At 39.8% G+C, this 20,742-nt stretch overlaps 1 protein-coding gene across 1 annotated transcript in view; it reads right to left on the bottom strand.

Annotated features, from left to right (window-relative positions):
* tafa5l (TAFA chemokine like family member 5, like) overlaps nt 1–20,742 on the bottom strand; it is an 83,002-nt gene that overhangs the window by 39,699 nt on the left and 22,561 nt on the right. Inside the window, exon 2 of the mRNA XM_012862014.3 lies at nt 11,108–11,257. Within this exon, the coding sequence (XP_012717468.1) occupies nt 11,108–11,257 (150 nt within the window). The remainder of the gene's footprint in view (nt 1–11,107; nt 11,258–20,742) is intronic.

Raw genomic sequence — 20,742 nt, 5'->3', positions numbered from 1 at the left:
GACATCAACAACAAGAAATCAAGAATGCCTGGATGACTTCCATAGAAATGCTATTCAGAGGAGATACAATACCTTAGAGCTGCTTTGAATCATCCCTCACTTCCCTAAACCCACTTTAGCCTCCGAGGGAGGAATCACGTTAGGAATGGATCGTTGCCAGGATTGTGGAGCACCAGTGTGTCCAAACGTTTTGACGCATTGGCCAAAATTGTCGGGTCAATGGTGCTCATGTGCCTAAAAACATACAATTAAAAAACAAAAACCTAAAATCCCAAAACAGAATATGGTGAGTTTTATTTCCTGCTTACCAGTAAAGTAAGCATGCAATATTTCAATTAAACCAATAGAGTTTCCTCTCCACTTCTGCGTGGACCTAGGATCAAAGAGAACGATGTCAACAGGGTCTTTAAGCGTCTGAGTGGGAAGGAAGGACAAGATCTTTACGGTGTCTCCCCCCTCTGCTCAAAAACATGCGCTGGTCTACTGTCCCCCATCATCACCTGCACATTTAACAAATATCTGGACCTGTGTGAAGTTCCCACTCGCTTAAAACACTTTACCATGTCCCCAGGAAATGGACCATCACATGTTTAAATGACTATAGACCTACTGCCCTGACATCTGTAGTCAAGAAATCCTTTGGGCGCCTTGTGCTGAAGCATGTGTGAGACATCACCTGCACCTTCTGGACCCCTGCAGTTTGCTCACTGGACAAACAGGTCAGGAAGATGTTGTCAACCTTGGTCTACACTTTATCCTGACCATCTCAACCATCCAGGGACATACGCCAGGACCCTGTTTGTGGACTTCAGCTCGACCTTCGACACGATCAACCCTGCCATCCTCCACCAGAAGCTCACCCAGCTCACAGCTGCAGCTATCTACAGCGCCAGTTAGTAAATAACCAGCTGCCTGACTGACCGTCAGCAGCAGGCTGAGGCTAGGGAGCATCTTCTCCCATCCAACAACAATCAACGTCGACACTCCTCAGGGGTGCGTTCAGAATCAGCTTTAGAGCTGCAGTGGGGAGTTTTGAGAAAACGGTAGACTTAGCCTAAAAATTTAAATGGGCACACCTTTCAGGTCCCTTCTCCTTGCTCTCTGCTGCACTACAGCCCTCCCTCCACAGCTCCACCACCACAGCGGAGCCTGCTGTGCTGTTTACCCTCATTTTATTTTGGGGTCTGTCCTTTTAGCTTGCTTTTTGTCATTGACCTTCTTCTGTTTACTTGTTTTGTTTCCTAAGCAGGTTCCACTGGAGAAATTGGCAGCTTTCCTGTAACATTAGCTTGCTTCTTTGCCATTTCTTCAGACAACTGCAGCATACTGGCAATGTTGAGCTAGAACGTTGGTTTGCGATGTGAGAAGGAGTAGTATGAGCAGCGGGAACATGAGCGTGATTGACACTGCTAAGACATTCATCCTGGCTCCGATTGGTTGTTTCTGACCGGGAGCTGCGTATTTCAGCAAGTAGCAGTAAGACCACTGGACCAGAGGAGCTTCATTTTCTCACAGACTGTTTCATATTCTACTATCAGGACAAAGTGACAATTATAACAAATATTTAAAAAAAAAAATTTTTTTTTTTACAAAGGTTACGTACTGCAGCTTTACATAATCGGCAAATTTGTTCATACAGCAAGGAATTTGAGTGGTGGAGGAATGGTGGCCTAGTGGTCAGAGCAGTGAGCTTAGCGTTCTGAGAAGGCTGCAAGTAACTGGTTCAATTCCTGCAGACTACGGGTCCCTGAGCAAGACCCTTAACCCCAAATCACTAACCTGATTCCGCCAGATGGATTTGCTCCGCATATCCATCTGGAAACCTTCCGTTGAAGTAATTTTGGGAAGGGGTGAAAATACTGGTTAGCTGATTGGCCTATGTGGGTGATAGACGGGCCAAATAAACCAATCAGATCAACGAAGCATATGACGTACTAACAGCGACGACGAAAACACAACCACAAGCTCTTGCCGAAACCAGTCGGGAGAAGAGCAAAAACATCTTTTCCTCTGAGAAAAGCCTCCAGAGCAGCGTTTTGCTCTTCTTTCAGCGAAGAAATACTCTGTAATTCCGATAAAACTTGCTCGATAGCCACGCTAACGCTAGCTTCATCGGCTGAAGCCGCCATGTTCTTTAGACTGAACTGTCGTGCTTCTCGTTGCGTCACACCTCAACCCGCCTCAAAGCCAACGCTGATTGGACGTTCGTTTGGTGAACGGCTCCAAATTTTCTTTAACGGAAAGTAGCCAGACTGATCTGCGAGTGAAACCTTGAAAGCTCGCGAGATCAGGATGGTCTGACGAGGCTACCAAATCACTCCTTGGGCTCTATAAAAAAGCTGCCCACTTTTCCCTAAGGAATGAGGCTAAAAGCAAAAGACAAATTTCATTGCAATGACAAGGTATTTCTTCTTCTTGACTCTGGTTCCGCTTTGCTTTCAATGAAGAAGTTTGATACAAATATATGAAACAAAGGAATATTTAACACAGACAGAACGATAGGGGTGATCTTAGTATTGTCTCAAAGTTATACCTCTGTCTGACAGTATTTTCTATTATTTAAAGCCTGGTTACTGAGTTTCACAGAGCACAGATGATATGACAACACTTGCTCAAATATTGCAACATTTTCAAGATCAAATGGCCTCTGTATTAGCAGCCTTTCTTTTGTGTGTTCACTTGCTTCAAGGTTTTATGAAGTTATGACGACAGCAGTGACATTTGCAGCAGGGTCTTTGCACGTTGGTCATATTTAGTAACGATGCACTTTTTCTAACAGACTTTGCATCCAAAAAAAAAGTGAGCTGATGCCATTTTCAGCTTTAATGGCTCCACGGCTAACAATGAGGGATTGTTCAAAACAGATTGTGAAGCTTTTGTTGTAACTGGCATTGTTTCACCTGTGAATCTCAGATTGAGAAAAACATGCTGCTTAATATAAAAAAACAACCATAAATAAAACACACACAAGTGTTTCTCTGTTTCCTTTAGTTGTTCGTTTTAGTTTAACAATACTGCCTATTATCATTTTTTATTCAAGAGTGGTTTGATTACAGTGTTATGTACAATATTATCGCCTCCTACAGAGCCCAAAAGGTCGGAGTTACGTACTTCAGCAATGCATCTATGCGATTTTTCTCCTGACCTGCAGGCATTTCAATATCAGAGTCAATAGAAAATGATAGGAATTAGCAGAAGTGGAGAACAAACTATTGTGATTGATTTTCCATGGTTTCTTTAATACCAAGACACGGCAAATGTAATTTGGCCCTCACAGAAACATAATAGGCTCATTGCACAATTATACAATTATGCTTTTGGACATAATTATGCTGATTATAAAAGACTATCCAATCAGTCAAGTCCTAAAACTATCTTGATGAGCTTATGCACAGTTTTTCTTCTGTAATGGAATGTTTAGGCTTACGGGTCTTGTTCTAAAATTCTCCCGATAATGAAATTTCATCTCAGATTGCATTAGCTAGCAGTTCAGGACAAAAATGGGTGGCTTAATTCTTTCAGGTGTGTTTCCACAGTCTAATCTGATATGCTAATGTTTACATTCTTTCACATTTAAATTGCAATCCTACAATCTCTTTTGGATCACTGTGTTCACATATAAAATTAATCCTATTATAGATATTACTTACACAATGCTTATGAATTACCCATCACATGGTATGAGTTATAAGGTAATAAAAAAGGAGGAAAATACGACTTGTTCTCGAGCAAAGCAGGTTTTCTCTTGAGATGAATGTTGCTAAAATTAGACATGGCTGTCAACACACAGCGTTAGGAATGGTCTGTGGCTTTTCTTTGCTCTCTACAGTCAATACCTGAAGGCTCTGTTTTCATAAAGGGTCACATTTTTATCAAAAGATCACAAACAAACAGAGGTCCGCTCCCAATGCTGTTAAAGGTTTACAGCATATTAAATATATCCAGAAGAAGGTGAGTCCCTGTAATATAAAAAAACCGCAAAGTGGAATATTATAATAATAAAAATATTTAAAAGAGAAACTAAATATCCCCTGGCTTAAAGGTCAGAGACCCACAAACTGGCAGTATGAGGTTTCCATCCAATATGATATAGACTGAAATTAAGGCTTTGTTTTTAGCTTATTTACAACACAGATAGTCACTAAAAGTATTCATAACCCTTCCACGTTTGTACATAATGCCATGGTAAAACCACAAACCTATATATTTTGATTCTGATTTTACGTGACAGACTATCACAAAGCAACAAATAACATTTAAGTGGAAGTTAAAAACATATAATATGGTTTTTAATACTAAAAATCTGTAAAGTGGGGTATTTATAGTGTGACGAACCCGCCACTAGGAGGTCTCTGTTTTGTTGTTCAGATGAGGCTGGAGGCCAGTCATCAGGCATGGGACACATCAGCCATTAAAAAGCTGCTTGTGTCCGCTGATCAGGTGGTTCCTATGATCAGCAGTCAGGCCTTCCTGGGTCCCTCTGGTCCGCTGGTTCTGGTTTCTGATGGGTTATTTTACTTTATTCACACATCCGTGCAAAGGTGAGCATAAATCCGAGAAGCAGCCAAGAGGCTCATGCAAACTCTTGAGGAGCTGCAGGGATCCAGAGCTCAGGTGGGGCAATCTGTTGGCAGGACACCTTTTTGAATTATTTAAATCTGCCGCTTGTGGAGGAGTGGAGGAAAGAACGCCTTTAAAACAAAGCTGAGAATCTGTTTTGAAACGTACCACAAACACTGCAAGGCCATACGCCAAACATTGAAGAAGAGGCTCTACTCAAAAGAGAGCAAAATCAAAGTTTTTGACCTCTGTGCACAATGGCATGGACGAAGGAAAACTAAAGCTACACTTCACCCTGAACATACCATTACCACCAGAAAAAGGTAAGGTCTTTTCAGGGTTGAGAAGCTGAAGGAGGACCACCCATCAATCCTATCACAGTAAGGTAGATTTAGACCTACAGCTGGCAAGGCACGAAGGAAAGCAGCCGACTAAAGGTTCTACCGATGCCGTTTGTTAGACTAATTCAACAACATAATATATTTGGCTGGCAAGATAGTTATTTCTATAGAAAATATTGCTTTTCAGTTTTAAATAAAAACTGTTAGACCATGTTCTACAATTCTTTCTGCAAACACAGCGACACAGTAAAACTGTGGTATTCTAAGCCATTGTAATCCTGGGATGTAATATTAACCCACGCCTACCCCATAAAAAGCTTAGTTATGTAGTGAGCATGGTGTAGTGAGTGAGTGCATTTCAAACAGAGCTGAAGACATGATCGACACTCGTTCCTATGCGACCCCACCAGCAACAAGTCCAGTCTTTAATGCTATGCCTGGTAACTGAGGCAACCAATAATTATTTATGTTGTGCAGCTGTGATCATAGTTCTCTGTAAATTAATCACTATCTGTAAGGCGTTGCTGAGAGCTGTCTGCAGAAAAAAGATGCGTCTAAGGGCAAAGTAGGGAAGGAGGCCACTTGATAGATTGTGAGATGATGGTCATGTGTCAAGTCCAATCCCTTCAGGCTATCATGGACCATCACATGATGATAGCGGCACAATGTGACGTCTATGACAGTGACTCGATTAGATTAACATCCAGCCCCGACTTCCATCCTTTCATCTTCCATATCACCATTAACTAGATACTATCCAATAACGTATAAGATCTTATCTCCGAAATGGCGGAACGCTGAATATTCTCTGTTACAGGTGATTTTGATTAAAGTGGAATACATTAAAGACACACGAAATGAAGAGGAGAATTTAACCTGACGGACTCTGAAGACACTGATGGAGGCACCGAGCAGGAGAAGGCATAAAAGCAGACAACCAATCACACGCTGAACTCTAAAAGGTCTATACGGTGCAACAAAGAGGGGAAGACACACAGAGAGATAATAGATTGGCTGGTTAAACATCCAAATTACTCTGGCAGTTACTTTTAATGGAGAAAAAAGGAAGCCCAAGCAAATTGTTCTAAGTTTCTTGAAGGTTAGACTCTGGTGCGTCTCAGTCTGAGTTTTCATCCGGAGCTGGTAACGTTTCTTTAAACAAGGGCGCTTATTATCAGGCACAACATTATGACCAGCTGTCTAATTCTAATTTAATCCCAATTATTGGTGCCAAAGCATTGCTCACCTGTAATGTACATTACTACTGTGGTACCTAGAACCAGGATGTTAGCAGGATATCATTTAAGTCCATGGACTTATTTTACAGATTCCACAGATGCTCGACTTGAATTCGATCTGGAGAATTTGGAAAGCAAGTCAGCACCTCAGACTCCGTGCTGTGCTTCCCAAACCGTTGCAGAAACTTTTTTGTAGCATGGTGGGTTATTCTGCTGAAAGAGGCCATTTACTTGGTCCACAGTAATTCTTGGGTTTTTGGCGCGTGTGAAGGTAATATGCACATGTACGGTAGAATCCAAGGTTTCCCAGGAAAACACTTCCCAAACCATCACGCTGCCTCCAAATGCTAGTCTTACTATAATGCGTCGAGGTGCAATGTGTAAATAATTACATAATTCCCATAATGCAAAAGAAAGCAGGATTACTTCGACTTGGCCACCTTCTTCTATTGCTCCATGGTCAAGTTTGGATTCTAATGTTCCCCATTGCTGGTGCGTTCAATGGCGGACAGGGATCAGCATGGGAACCGTGGCCGGTCTGCAGCTATGCAGGAAAATTCCCAACACACTGCAATGCCCTGTGTATTCTGACACCTTCCTATCACAACCAGCATAAGCTTAGTTTGAGCGAAATGAGCTTATCTGTTGGATCACATAAAATGGGGCAGCCTTCCCTTCAGAAGAACCTCAGTGAGGCTTAACCACCCACGGCCCGGTTAGCAGTTCACCACAGTTTCTTCCTTCAACCATTTTTGATGAATACTGACCAAAGTAGACCAAACCAACACCCCCATGAGCGCTGTAGTTTAGTAGAGTCAGTCGTAATTTATTTCTGGCCAAACTTCCTCAAATCCTTTCATTTCCTGTTCCTATAAAGGACTTAAACTTGTTTCTTAATTATGGCAAAAATATTCAATTATAAATAATGTGAAAATATGTTTTAGATCATCTCAAGCGTTTCATGACCTACCAAGTTGTCCTGATCCCAACAACCGGTGTAAAGCATATTTTATTACACACTGAAGTGAGATTGTTTTCTCAAATTGTGTCTGGCCGACAGGAAAGCCGTGAATTCTATCTCTTTTTATTTATGCTAGGTGCTCCTTAAACAGTTGCTGTTGCGCTTTAGGAAATTGTGTAATTAATCTGAATACCAGATGTATTCCAGTTCACGTGGACCGGAACAGAGGCCCAAGTATTGTGGATGACACTTCACTACAATAGGAGCCGTAATAGAACAGAGACATCAGTAATGCTAATAGTTACACCTGTGCTGTGCTTTTTCTGGTGCAATCTTTCAGGCTGTTCCTGTTATGTCAGTGCCATAAAAAATAAATGTGTGCAAGTTAATGACCCCCTGGTTTAATTTGTGGATTGTTGCTGTATTTCAAGAATTTATAGTTTGTTGACTTATTTATGGCAATATATTTACAAACACTAATACAGCAGATCTGCTCCTGCTGGATCAGAAAGGGAGCGTCCCAAAATAATAGAAAGCATTTTCAGTGAAGTTCTTTCCATAAAAATATCTGAATTATTCCTTTAGGGGTGTAATAGTACACATATTTCAGCAAGATTGTTCCTGTCCAGATTAGGCAGTCCAGTGCGCCATTGATACTGTGACTGCATAAGTCAAAGGGTAAAATGGGAAAAGGGCATGCTGATGGGTTTTTATTGCTTTTTGTTAAGTGCCATGATAGAAAATGAGTAGATTAAAATACAATTTACAGAAACAATCCACACCAAAGTAATACAATAATAAGAAGTAATCATGAGATGTAAGAGCACTAGGATCTAGGGTTGTCAAAATGATCAATATCTAGATGTAATCAGTACTAAAAACTTAATCATTCAAAAATACTCATTTGCATCAAAATTGTTATAAACTGACCCATTCTCATTTACCCAAATGGTGGCACTTAGAGAGACATTCAGCCTCCCTGCAGCCGCTCAGCTCAACAATGATCTGCTGCTGGAAGTTTAAACTCTAACATGTCGGGTACAGCCAGAAAAAAACTCTCTTTATTGACAAGACAAACAAAGAAGGGTTGTTCAGAGGACCTTCAGAAGAAAAAGCTAAAATAGCTTTGCTAACACCAAAAGCTAACACCGACACTGATGTTTACGTGCAACATAAAATTTAAATGATCATTAAAGCTCCTGTAGCTACAACAGTGAAGTACTAAACCTCCTGGACGACATAAGTTAACGTTATCGCTTTAAATATCAGTTTCACAAACATATCCTACTGACTGTGTTCTGTAGATCGAGTCAGGCTAAAGTTATCAATTAAGGCAGAAAAGCAGAAGAAACTGTTGCAGCCCATCCCGCTGCTGTCCTTGACCACTAAAGAAAACAAAATGCTTTAGCAGAAAGACTCAAGCATCACAGGCCTAAGGGTTAGGGGGTTATAACATATATCCATCTTTTCTTTTGTAACACAATTTTTTTGAGGACAGAACAATCCTTCATTTGTCCCTCAGTAGTCACATTTATTTGTATCACCAGTAACTTCACAGCCAAATGGAAGCCCACAGTGACACATTAAAGTTAAGACAGTTATTCAAAAAATGAAACGATTGCATGACTGAATCAAAGGCACATAATCATAGAGGATATTAACACTTCTACTAAAGGACTAATCTTGTCTAATGTTTTGCCAAACAGGGAAGTGACACTTAACACTTAAACAATACTTAACACACTTAAAAAGGGGCTGAGTTGTGCCCTATTTATTGGTTTTACTCTAATTAAGAAAGTTAAAATGTCCTGTTATTAATATTGTGTTTTCCTCTTAACCAGAAACAAACCTGTGCCTTCAAAAAATGTTGCAGGGGAATCGAAAATGGCATCAAATATTGAGTACTGTATTTTTTCTAACTATAAGCCGCACTTAAAATCCTTCAAATTTCTCAAACATTGATGGTGCGCCTTCTATATGATTGTATATAAGGGGCTTACTGACCCTTGTGCTTACTGACTGATTTTAAGTGGTACAATGTGCTCAAATGGGTTATTTTACTTAGTCTTGAGTTATGAATTTTAGTATCACAAAAACCATATTAGGATCCACCTGTTTTTATGTGTAATGTGTTGCTTTTGCAGTCGTCTCCATGCTGTCAAATTAATTCAATTCAAGGTATCGTAAATCACTTTTAATTAGTAATTCAAAATTAATGTTAATTCATTTTAACATACTTTAACGTAGGTCCAGGTTTATCAGAATATTGCTTTTTTAATTCTCGTATGAAATTAATATTCATAAACTGCAGTTTGTTTTTACCCAAGTTATCTGATTTTCAGAACCATTTAAGTGTATTTACAAAAAAATATATATATAAAGGAATCTGTAAGTGTGCAGATACATCTGCACACAGCCCAGTGGTTATTACATTTTTTTTTTTTTAGTTTTAAAGTTAAAACAGGAGTAAACTTTTTCATCATGAACCTGCAGAGACATGTCCCTCTACAGGCTGCCTGTGATGTTCAGAAATCACCAAATCAGGCCGGAGATATCCTGCTGGCTCGGTTCAGAAATCGAGCCAGCATCACGTAGGCGTGGACTGGAACTAAATGGGGTCAATACAAAGCGGTATGCAGAAAATTAGACCAGACCTCTCCCATTCTAAAGGGGAAAAACAAACTTGTGTCGTGTGATACATCCCTAACTTTTGCTCTGTTTTTAAGCCTCTACCCTTGGCTCAGGTCTGGTGTTTTGTTCTGTTTTGCCGTACTTCAGGCTGACCCATTCAGTTGTATTTATGTTAATTTTTTTCCTTAAATCTCTAGACACAGTCTGTCTGTGTTCCCTCTCACAAACTCACTTGGCAGCCTAGAGAAGTAACAGCAGCAGATTTACTTCAATCTTCCACAGAGAAGGCAAAAAGGTGTCTAAATACCAACATTAAGAATTTAGTGACAGAAGTGTTTAATGCACGTTTTCTGAAAATGAATACCAGCTGGCAAATCTCGTCCTTGAGTATGTGTTAAGTATTTGGCAAAGCCAAAAAAAAGCATTTAGCAGTCTTAAAATACTGATTGGTTCCCGATTTGAGCCATTGTCGATTACCTCCAAAGATGCTGATGAGAGCCCGTTTGATTTATCGAGTTTTAATTGTACCTATTGAGCTCTTGGGTTTACCGGTAAACAGCCAGATAAACAACTACACAAGCTAACTAGCTACAGGAGGCCTATCACCCTGTTTTTATAATCCAGTTTTACACAGGAATGCAAAGTTTTGTTCAAATCATTAAATAAATTGTCAGCAATTCCACACTAATGAAGAATGATCAAGGTTCTTATTTTGTAACAGTTGAACTACTTTGAGACAAAGTTTCATAAGTAGATCAGAAAGAAAACGTTCTTCTATTGTCAAGAGTTAAGTGAGAAAAAAAGAAAGAAACCTTGAAAGTTAACTCCTGTTAGTGCCTAAAATGCTTAGGTTACTTGGCTAACAGTAGAAACTTTAAAATGTGTCTAACAATAATAATAATGATAATAATAATAATAATAATAATAATAATAATAATAATAATAATAATAATAATAATAATAATAAAAATAAAACAATATGCAATAAAGCAACAGAATAAAAATATGAGATAAAGATAAAGAACGATCTGTGGCCATACAGAGAACATAACTTTGCCTTTTATAACCACAGTGTAGTCAACAGAAATGTCTCTCTATAAAGTACATTTGAAATAAAAATTGTCATTGTTACTGCCAGAATTGTGTTTGAATTAATGGTCCAAGGTCACATTACTTAAAACATAATACTTGTAATTTTCTGTAGACCAACAATTGATTTTTCCTCCCTCTTTTCACACTTTAATGTTATCTTGATGAATGCCTTGGGAAACGAGATGAGAGGCAGCTAGGGAAAAGTCCCTTGGTCTGTTCGGTCACCCGAACTAAAATCATGTAGTATGTCCCATAATCAAAGTTAGGGAATTTGTTCTACTCACCGTCTACACAAGCTGGCCTCGCCCTGGTGGTGCCGGCGATCTGGCCTCTCCGGCAGGCGCAGCGGGCGGTCTGCCTGGCGATTGTCCGTCTGGGAACACTGCTGTCTCTGTTTAGCATCACTATCTCGCAGGTCCCCACCGCCAACTGGCCTGCCAAACACAATATTAGCATAATGAGATCCTAATTAACATGTTAAAGAGAAGCAACTGCCGTTCGAAGGTAAAATCAACCCACTGTTTGCACAGAAGCTGGTTTTTGATTCGCATGCCTCAAAAAAAGTTTATGGGTTTTTATGTAAGATGTAAAACTTATAGGGATTTAGAAGTTTTACCGAGTAAAAAGCATTAATTCCTAATGAACATTTTGAGATCTTGTCATATTACAGCCAAAAATGTATTTTTTTCTTTTACACTAACAAACTTTAATGTATCTCAATAAAATGGTTTTAAATTGACCAACAAAAGCAATTGTTGTGGAAGTATAATAAATGTGTTGTTTTTAATGATTTTTTTTTCATCCCAGCAACAAGTCTTGTGGATAGTCTCTCTAACCGTTTTCTATGTCTAGAAAGACACATTGACACAAATGAAAATAAAAAAATAAAAAGACACATTGCTGATTTCTGTCATTCTCAGTTGGAGTAAGGTCTACCTTTGACTGGATCATTCTAACCTATGAATATAGCTTGATCAAAATCCTTCCACTGTAAGTCTTGTTGTGTGTTTAGGATCATCGTGCTGGCGGAGGGTGAACCTCCACCCCAGTCTCAAATCTTTTGCAGAGTCTGATTAGATTTCTTCCAGGTTCGTCCTGTAATTCTGACCAGCCTCCCTTCCCTTGTTGAAGAAAAGCATCGCTACAGTATGATGCTGCCACCACCAGGTTTCGTACAGGGGATGGTGAGTTCAGGATCATGTGAACTGTTAGTTTTCCATCACATATGATAATTTACATAACCATGTTTTGCATGATCTCCCATGCATTAACATAAAATGAGCAATGATACTGAGATGATATTACACCCTGGTGGACAAAGTGTATTGGGATAATTCTTATGGCAACTGCAGTCAATAAGTCCACATCCCATCCTGCTTTCAAACAATCATTTTATCAATCATTTCTTTTACTACAGTCTGTGATGGCAACAGCATCGGAGAGACATCAAACATCTTCAAACTGGGACCAAAGCAGCAAAGTACAGTCTGCTTTCTGTGGAATCAAACGTGGAAGAAAGCAACCAGCTTTTAAGCTGTCCTGATATCAAAGCCAAATCGAGCTGATATTCACCGAACAATACCTGACAGACCAAGGATCATTTGATTGAACATTAAATAACTTAAAAGCATGTAATTGCACAACAGGGCTTTGAGTAAAGAGGATAAATACATTTTTCTGGTAAGGAATTTTATAAATGATTCCCTTTCTGCTCTATTACATAACATTTTATTCAGTTATATTAAAGTTTATGGTGGCCATGTGACGAAATGTGAGAAATGTACGTTTGTAAGGTAAATTCAGTAGACCAGAATATGCTCACTTAATAAGAGCCAGCAATGTTACCAGTCAGTAGCTCATTGCTCTGCAAGGCACCATTAAAGTGTCTTGTTTAACGTGCACCAAATAAAACCAGCCTGCATTTGGAAACAGCAACTTTGGTTGATAAGAAACAAAACTGAAAGCCACCATAGTTATTCGAGGACAGCATGGTCTCAGAGAAAGGTTGATGAAGATGGAAAGGAGAATCAAAAACAGTAACCTCACATATCATTTGACAGCGAACCTTCCCGTGTTCAGAATCTTAATTTCATCATGCCCCGGGGGCCAGTACTAGACTATGTTTTAAAATATTGGAAGTTCACTTGTTAGTTTTTTTTTTTTCATTTAGTATTGAAATGAGTAAGGAAACCGATACCACAGCCAGAAATAAAATGTGACTCGGATGACAGAGAGGAGACTGCTGGGCTCTGTGCTTCGATGACAGACCAATTTTCAAGCCGAGTTGAGATCTACTGAGACTGCAAATGAACAGAATATCTCAGAGTGATGGTTTGCCCAGAGAACTCTGCCTTTTGAGAGTTACTATTATAATTTTGTCCAAGCACCCAGAAAAACTGTAAAGGTTTGACAGCATTATGAACTAATAAGGTAGCTAATTGGCCAGGAAAAATGTCCTCTCACAATTCCTTCCTACTCATAAGTGAAATTTTGGGAGAGATGTTTCCGGCCACAAAAATCTGTGCAACTTATTTCTTTATTTTTGGAGAAGATCTCCTTTATCGTCTCACCTTTTTCATGCAGTGACATATTTTGGAAAGCTGGGCTTCAATTTCACAAGCTAACCTGCAGGCCTGATTACAGTCAAAGTAGAATCAAGAAATGATTACAATAGAACCAGTTTGACAAAATGAAGACGGCTAATACAGTTCAAAGAGCGACACATCATGCCCTTTTTAAAAGAAATTCAAGAGCAGATAACAAGGGAATTGTCATGTGTAAGTCTGGGAAGAGTTACAGAGGTTGCAAACCACAGTGAGAGCCATTTTCTACAAACGAAGAAAACATGAACCTTACCAGGAGTGGCCGGCTTACTAATATTATTCTAACTCGTTACATTAATGGTTGTAATGTACTCTTAGTTAGGACTATAGATCATGATTCAACACTAAAAAGGACACTGGACAACAGCAGAATCCATAGGAGAGGTCCAAGGTGGGGGGAAAATTATTGCTGACCGGAAAAACACGTCAGTTCTTCACTGTAAGCTCAAGCGCACTTGATGTATTAACCACAGCAGGGATTCTAAGCACAGCAGCATGTCCACTTTTGAATGAAAAGTTTTTGGAGTGGCTTAGTCAAAGTCCAACCTTATATGCAGCTGGGACGCTGTGTGACGTGACGTTACACAGGCCTTTTATGCTCAAAAGCCCTCCATGTGGCTGAATCAGAACAATTCTGCAAAGACGAGTGGACACACTGGCAATTATCGCACACACTTGCTGACAACTGTTGCTGCTACGGGTGGCACAACCAGCGGTTTGGCAATTCAATTGTTCATAGAGCCAGGATAGTTCAATTCAATTCAATTCAATTTTATTTATATAGCGCCAAATCATGAAACATGTCATCTCAAGGCACTTTACAAAGTCAAGTTCAATCATATTATACAGATTGGGTCAGATTATACAGATTGGTCAAAAATGTCCTATATAAGGAAACCAGTTGATTGCATCAAAGTCCCGACAAGCAGCATTCACTCCTTAAGAAGCGTAGAGCCACAGGAAGAGTCATCTGCATTGTACATGGCTTTGCTGCAATCCCTCATACTGAGCAAGCATGAAGCGACAGTGGGAAGAAAAACCACCCATTAACGGGAAGGAAAAACCTCCGGCAGAACCGGGCTCAGTATGAACGGTCATCTGCCTCGACCGACTGGGGTTACAGAAGACAGAGCAGAGACACAACAAGAGAGACAAAAAGGCACAGAAGCACACATTGATCCAGTAATCTGTTCTACATTAGATGGTAATAGAGGGTGAGCCGTCTTCTCTGGATGATGTCACAGTTAACAGAATGCCAGACCAGGTTACATTTACATTTTCTCTTAATAAATAATTGGCACATTTTGTATTTAACCCAGCTATCTAACCCTAACCCTAACCCTAACGTTAAAATTCGTGTAAAGATCTGAATCATGTAGGCATGACACAAAAGCAGAGACACAAGGAAGCGGTCAGGGGGTGAATACAGTTCCACAGCACTTTGACAGACTTGATAAAATACGTTTCAAAGCTTTCAGCTCAGCTTTGTGCTCCGCAACCCGCACGATGACCTTACATATTTCTAATATGAATCGTGCTTGTTTGAAACACTAATTGAGTTCAAATAAATTCTCCTAAGAACACGGCCTTCATTTGCAGCAGCTCCTTGGTCCTCGAACATACCTGCTCCTAAATATTCTCAAGCTGAAGCAGAGAGATTTTCAGCAAGGAGCTTCACAGCATACCTCTGACGATTGTCGCTGATGACTCACAGCGAAAAACCTTCCAATAGCCAGAAGAAACAAAAGAGGAGATCTTGTCGTTTACATTCAGGGGAAGAGGAGCCCTCTGCACTGCCTGTTGCAGCAGTTTCATGCAACACTTACCTTGGCTGCAGTTATATTTCCAAAATTATTTGGAAACCCGAGGGAAGTTATCCAATCTTTGTTTGTTTTTTTTTCTTTATTATTCAGCCTCGGCTGGTTTGTTCAGGAGAGCCATTAGATGTTAATAATATTGTGCTTTAAAGATACACAAGTTTTAATCACAATGAACTGCTTGAGGCGTTTGCTGCTTTGCAGAACAAACGGTGCAGCGTAGATGATCCAATTGTCATTATGAAATCAGCTGCTTGTTGAAACCTTAAATATGAAGGAAGATAGCCAATTAATATTTGGATGAACTGCAGGATTTCGGAGCAAGGAGGACAAATCAAATTTAAAGCTAACCTTTTCACCTAAATGTCCATAGAAATAACATTTGCAGAGCATTACCGCGTTTCTTCTCAAGGTGGAACTGAAAAGCCGAGATAAAAGCGGTGCAGTCTTCTGTCACCTTTGTAATGAGCTGGAAAGAGGAGCAAAGTTTTCACATTCCCTCTTTTATATTGTACAGAAAGCTGCCGGAGAGGGCAATTCAGGGTGACAGTGAAATTAAATTAAATCAGCTCAGTGAAGGCAGAATAGAGAAGAGTCTGTGCCTGCAGTTCGTGTCAGGTCGGTCCTTGGCATTCACCAACCACTGGCAAAGGTTGAATGGGTTGTTGATCAACACAAATCACTCGTGAAATGACCCAATAGTGGGGAGACATAAATGTTTTCAAAAGTGACCTCCCATGAGAGCAAAATCTAAAAAGAGATGTGATGAGTCGGTGATGTTTTCCACTCGCAGAATCAAACTGTTTAAATCTCATTACAAAAAAAAAAAAAAAACGACATTTGCTAGTCTAAAACCAGCATTTTGTGAAATCGTGTATAAATATTCCAAAGAGGACAGGCTGAGAAAAGCTAGTGCTTTGTGTGTGATAGCATACATTTAAATTCAGTTGTAAGCAATTAAAAATATAAAAAAGACAAACTGCTGCACCAGTGACTACCAACCCTGCTGCTTTGTATCAGGCCTCTTCACTTTTTAAATATTTTATTCACATATTTGCTGCAGAAATGAAAGTCTGCTCTCCATATCAAAGCAGAAGTAATGCTTCCTCGTTATTACCGTCTACCAGTTTTACCTCCAAATCACAGGGAATTCTCTGTACTTTGAAAGTGGAAAATCAAAGCACTTCAGCTATTGCTGTTTGCTGTTCTATTAACTATAAAATATCAAAGGGAGTGCTACACTTCCCTAAACTTCACAAAGAAGCAAGCTAGCACTGTTTTTCTGTTTCTCTGGTGTTTTATGTGCTACCCTTGATCTGTGATCGAAATGTTGCGTATTAGCATTTGGGCAAATTTAACCGTACGCGGCAATTTCCCTTTTTGGTTCTATTTGCTGCCCTAAAACTCTGAAATTTCCCTGCTCATCATTTATATTCCCACAGGAGATTTAAAACTCCAACTTCCCAGTCAGTCAGAGAAAAACAGTCAGAGAAAGTATCACCAATGCAAGCCGACAAAAAGGAAGATTTTTTTAACGCACAAGTGGAGGAGTCGTAAAACTTGCTGGAAGGAAATCCCCAGAATGAGCTGCACCATTTCCAATGAATGAATGAATAAATGGTGGATGGATGGATGGATGGATGGATGGATGGATGGATGGATGGATGGATGGATGGATGGATGGATGGATGGATGAAGATGCTGAAGACGGGATTGATGCTCCTCGCAAGAGCTCTGAAGTCAAGAGTATAAAAAAGTTCATTATGGTAACACATAGTGACAATAACAAATTGTCACTATGTGTTACCATAGATTCTTCATAACTTTTGATTCTTGAAAGGCAGCCCATAACTCACTAGTGTCACATAAGAGTCGAATGACAGCAAATCTTAAGGTTTTTGGTATATTTTCAGGTTTTAGAGCTTAGTTGTCATAGAAAAATGACGGCTTAAATGTAAGTGGTTTTATAAAGAATCAAGATTCTTAATTGTCACTATGTGCTATCATAATGAATTCACACCTTACACACAGACACACATCAAAGCAATCCAAAGAAAGAGTTTGCTTGTTACACAACCCAGTGATCATGGCTGCAGTGCCATTTCAACGAATAACTCAGAACCAACTATCTATGCAACTCTTCAAACAAAATTAAACACATTTTATCTCGTAATGTGAACATATGATGATGTATTCTGCTCTGTTTTCAGCTTTGAGGGCTTCGTGAATGGTGTGGGTGGGGGCTGGTCAATTCACTTCCTAATCAGTTTGTGCTTTTGCTGTTTTGGTCACGCCACAGTCTGCCTTGGGACATCTTAGCCGATCATGCGACAGTTTGGACATGCCTTGGGAACACTTTGGACTTGTTTGGAAAGCCAACATTTTAAAAGAGTTCCTCTTAACCTGCTCAGTCTACTGTAGGGACATGTAGTTATTAGACTTGAGTAAATGTTATCAAGCATCAGGCATGAGTCATTTTCTCTTACATTTTATAAGAGTCAACTAAGATGAAAAAGGCGAGCGTGGTTGGGGAATGGACACCATTAGGCGTTTTTCCAACATGTTTTTTTTTTTTAAGTATGGCATTAATAAAGGTTGAAGCAACCTCTGCTTCTTGTTTATTACAGCCATGCGTAACGTCAACTTGTGATGTAATTTCGCTTTGCGTAGTCTGGTTAATTTGCTCCAAACCAGTAGATTTTTTCTTTGCGAACATCAAATTTCTCATGACTATTGGATGGAAACGGGGTAATTGTCTCGCTATGCCTCCTATTATACAGTTTTTATTAAGCAAGGCAACACTTGAGACAACATGAGCTGGAATGAAACTATTTCTCCAGAATCTAATTTCAGAGGTGAAGGAAATGCAACGTACATGAAAGATTCCTTTGTTTTTTTTTCTCATAATATCATAAACATGACCTATTGAGGGTTTACAATATGAGGCTGCAGCTGTAATCGTTTTCTGTAACAGACAAGTCATTTGCAGTGGCAGTCTTAGCAGGCTTTTGCATTTTAGCAGTACAAAGCTGTGATTACATTTTGTGTATAGTTGGTTTACATCTACCTCTCACTCACGGCACCAACACAAACAAATGCAGCATATCCCAGCCTTGACTGATCGACTGGCTGAGGGTACAGGTTACTGATTTTGTATAATAAACAGAGAATTGATAAAAGAAAGTCCTTGGGTTTGAGCTGCATTATCGTTCTTTCAGCTGTCAATCTTTTAGGAACAGCAGAGTCGATTTTGTGCGCTTTTTTTTCATATAAAAATGCTCACTTGGCGGTCTTCAGGAGATTTATCTTGTTTGCACTTCAGAAATTCAGAGTAATCACTGAGTAAACATCGTTGTGCACATTCGTGGTCCACGGAGAAACAACTCTTCTCTTCTTTTATCTTTTCAAAGATCACTTTTTTTCCCCCCCTTTTCACATTACATTCCTGTCACCAAAGGTTTGCTCGCAGGACCGACCTGCATCTTAATTAATGGATTAGTGGGATGGATGGCAGTTCTCAGTGGTGTGTTTTTAGATAAAATCACTGCCTCAAGCAATCTTTACAATCATAAAACGCAATCACCTCCATGAAAAAAGTGCTATGCAAATTTCATCTCAATGCATCAGCCATTTTGCTGCCACCGCTCTGCCCAACATTCATTTCTTTCTGCTGAGGCAAGTCCCTGTGAACTTGTTGGCTGCTTGAAGGACAGAAGTGCCACCAGATATCAGCACTCTGTGACGTGCTTCAACACAGACCAGATGAATAGGCTTCATGCAATAAACCTGAAGCAACAGAAGAGTAAGCCAACAAAGGGGGGGGGGGGGGGGGGGGGGGGGAGGTGTTGAAGTAGTGAGTGTGTGAGTGGGAGAGGTGCCTTATATAGTGCCCTGAGCCACGGCCAGCACTCCATCACATGTACAGGAGTTATTTCATGTGACAGTGGGTTTCTGTCACTCAGCAGCTCCGAGACACTTGGCCTTGGCTCTATTTCACATGATTAAATGTACATACAGCTGCAGCAGCGAGTGAAAGATGGCGGCAGGTGCTACCGCAGGGATCTGGATGCTGTCAGAAATGACACATAAAGGACAAGAAGAAGCTGACACAGAGTACAGAAGCTAGCTCTGAGAGATAATCAGTGGTCTGTTGACCTTACCCCAGAGTCATGAGAATATCCGAGAACAACATGACTGCGCCGACTGACATACACACATAGTGTGCCAAACACTTCAAAGAGGAACGTCCACAGCCGTCTTCAGGTGGATTTAGAAGTTGTTCTTTATCCATTATAGTGCACACAAATTTATGGCATGAAACAATAAAAGTAGTGTTCAGCCATTCTAGCTTATTTTACACAATACACTACGGTGACCTTAGCGTGCCATTTGGTCTGAACTGAGCAAGGACGCTAATGCTAACTTGGCATGTATTTACGACTCGGTGAAAATCTTACGTCCACAATACAGTGGAAATGTGTCAATTATTACAATAAAATGGTTGTATACTAATTATATGTCAAAAAACATATGCACTAAGGCCCAATTGAGCCAAGAATGCTAACACTAATCTTAGCTTGCAAACATCCAAAATGAATTATTTTCACAAGCTAAAAATGCTGAAGCATTTTCACTACCTAGGGCAACGGAAACTTGTCAAAAAGCAAAACACAGTACAGCGAAAACAGCGTCACCCACTTTTCAGTAACAAAAGTAGCTAGTGGCTGTCCTAGAAGTCACAAGAAGTCACAGTTACTATAGATTTAGAAATTAACTGAGTTTGTCAAGGGCTCAGTAGGCATGTACTTCAACTGACAGATGTGATGGACAAAGTTTGACAGCCTTACCATCCTGGTCAGGAGAAACAGCCAAACCTAGCATATGTGTTTCTGTGTATGACAATAGATGACCATAGATCTTCTTGCTCACATGGTAAGGGAAGAATATTTTTTTTAATATTCAAGTTGACTGGGTGTGTTGTTAAACCAGGAAAATGGTTAGGATGCACCAGAAGTGGTCCAAATACATGTACTGAAAAGGGCAAAAGCAAAATGTTACTCAAATATTACTGAAGATTGCAGTTTGTCTTTGCACTTTGTTGCAAAGACAATAGAGGAATTAGCCTTGTGTTGAGTCGCTGAAGGGGACTCTGCTTGAGTGATATCATTTCAAAGACACTATTTGCAAAGACTTGCTTATTTGGTAAGCCAACCAAAAAAAAGACCTGCTCTATAGAAAAATATAGACTGGGGAGATAATCAATCAATCAGCCAATCAATCAATTAACCGTTTATCAATATTCCCATTACACAGTCAAAATAAAGGTGACCAAAGTGTTTTATGTTTAAAAACAATTTAAAAGGAGCAGTAAACTGTATTTTATCACGGTCTGTAGACCAAAACAAGATGTGTAACATGCCATACCTCGTTTTACCTTCACTACAACTACCACCCAGCTCCTCCTTTCCCTTCTTGCGTCACCTCGTGTACACATATTTG

This window comes from Fundulus heteroclitus, chromosome 1 (assembly GCF_011125445.2).
Source record: "Fundulus heteroclitus isolate FHET01 chromosome 1, MU-UCD_Fhet_4.1, whole genome shotgun sequence".
NCBI lineage: Eukaryota > Metazoa > Chordata > Actinopteri > Cyprinodontiformes > Fundulidae > Fundulus > Fundulus heteroclitus.
This window is presented reverse-complemented; position numbering and strand designations above follow the sequence as displayed.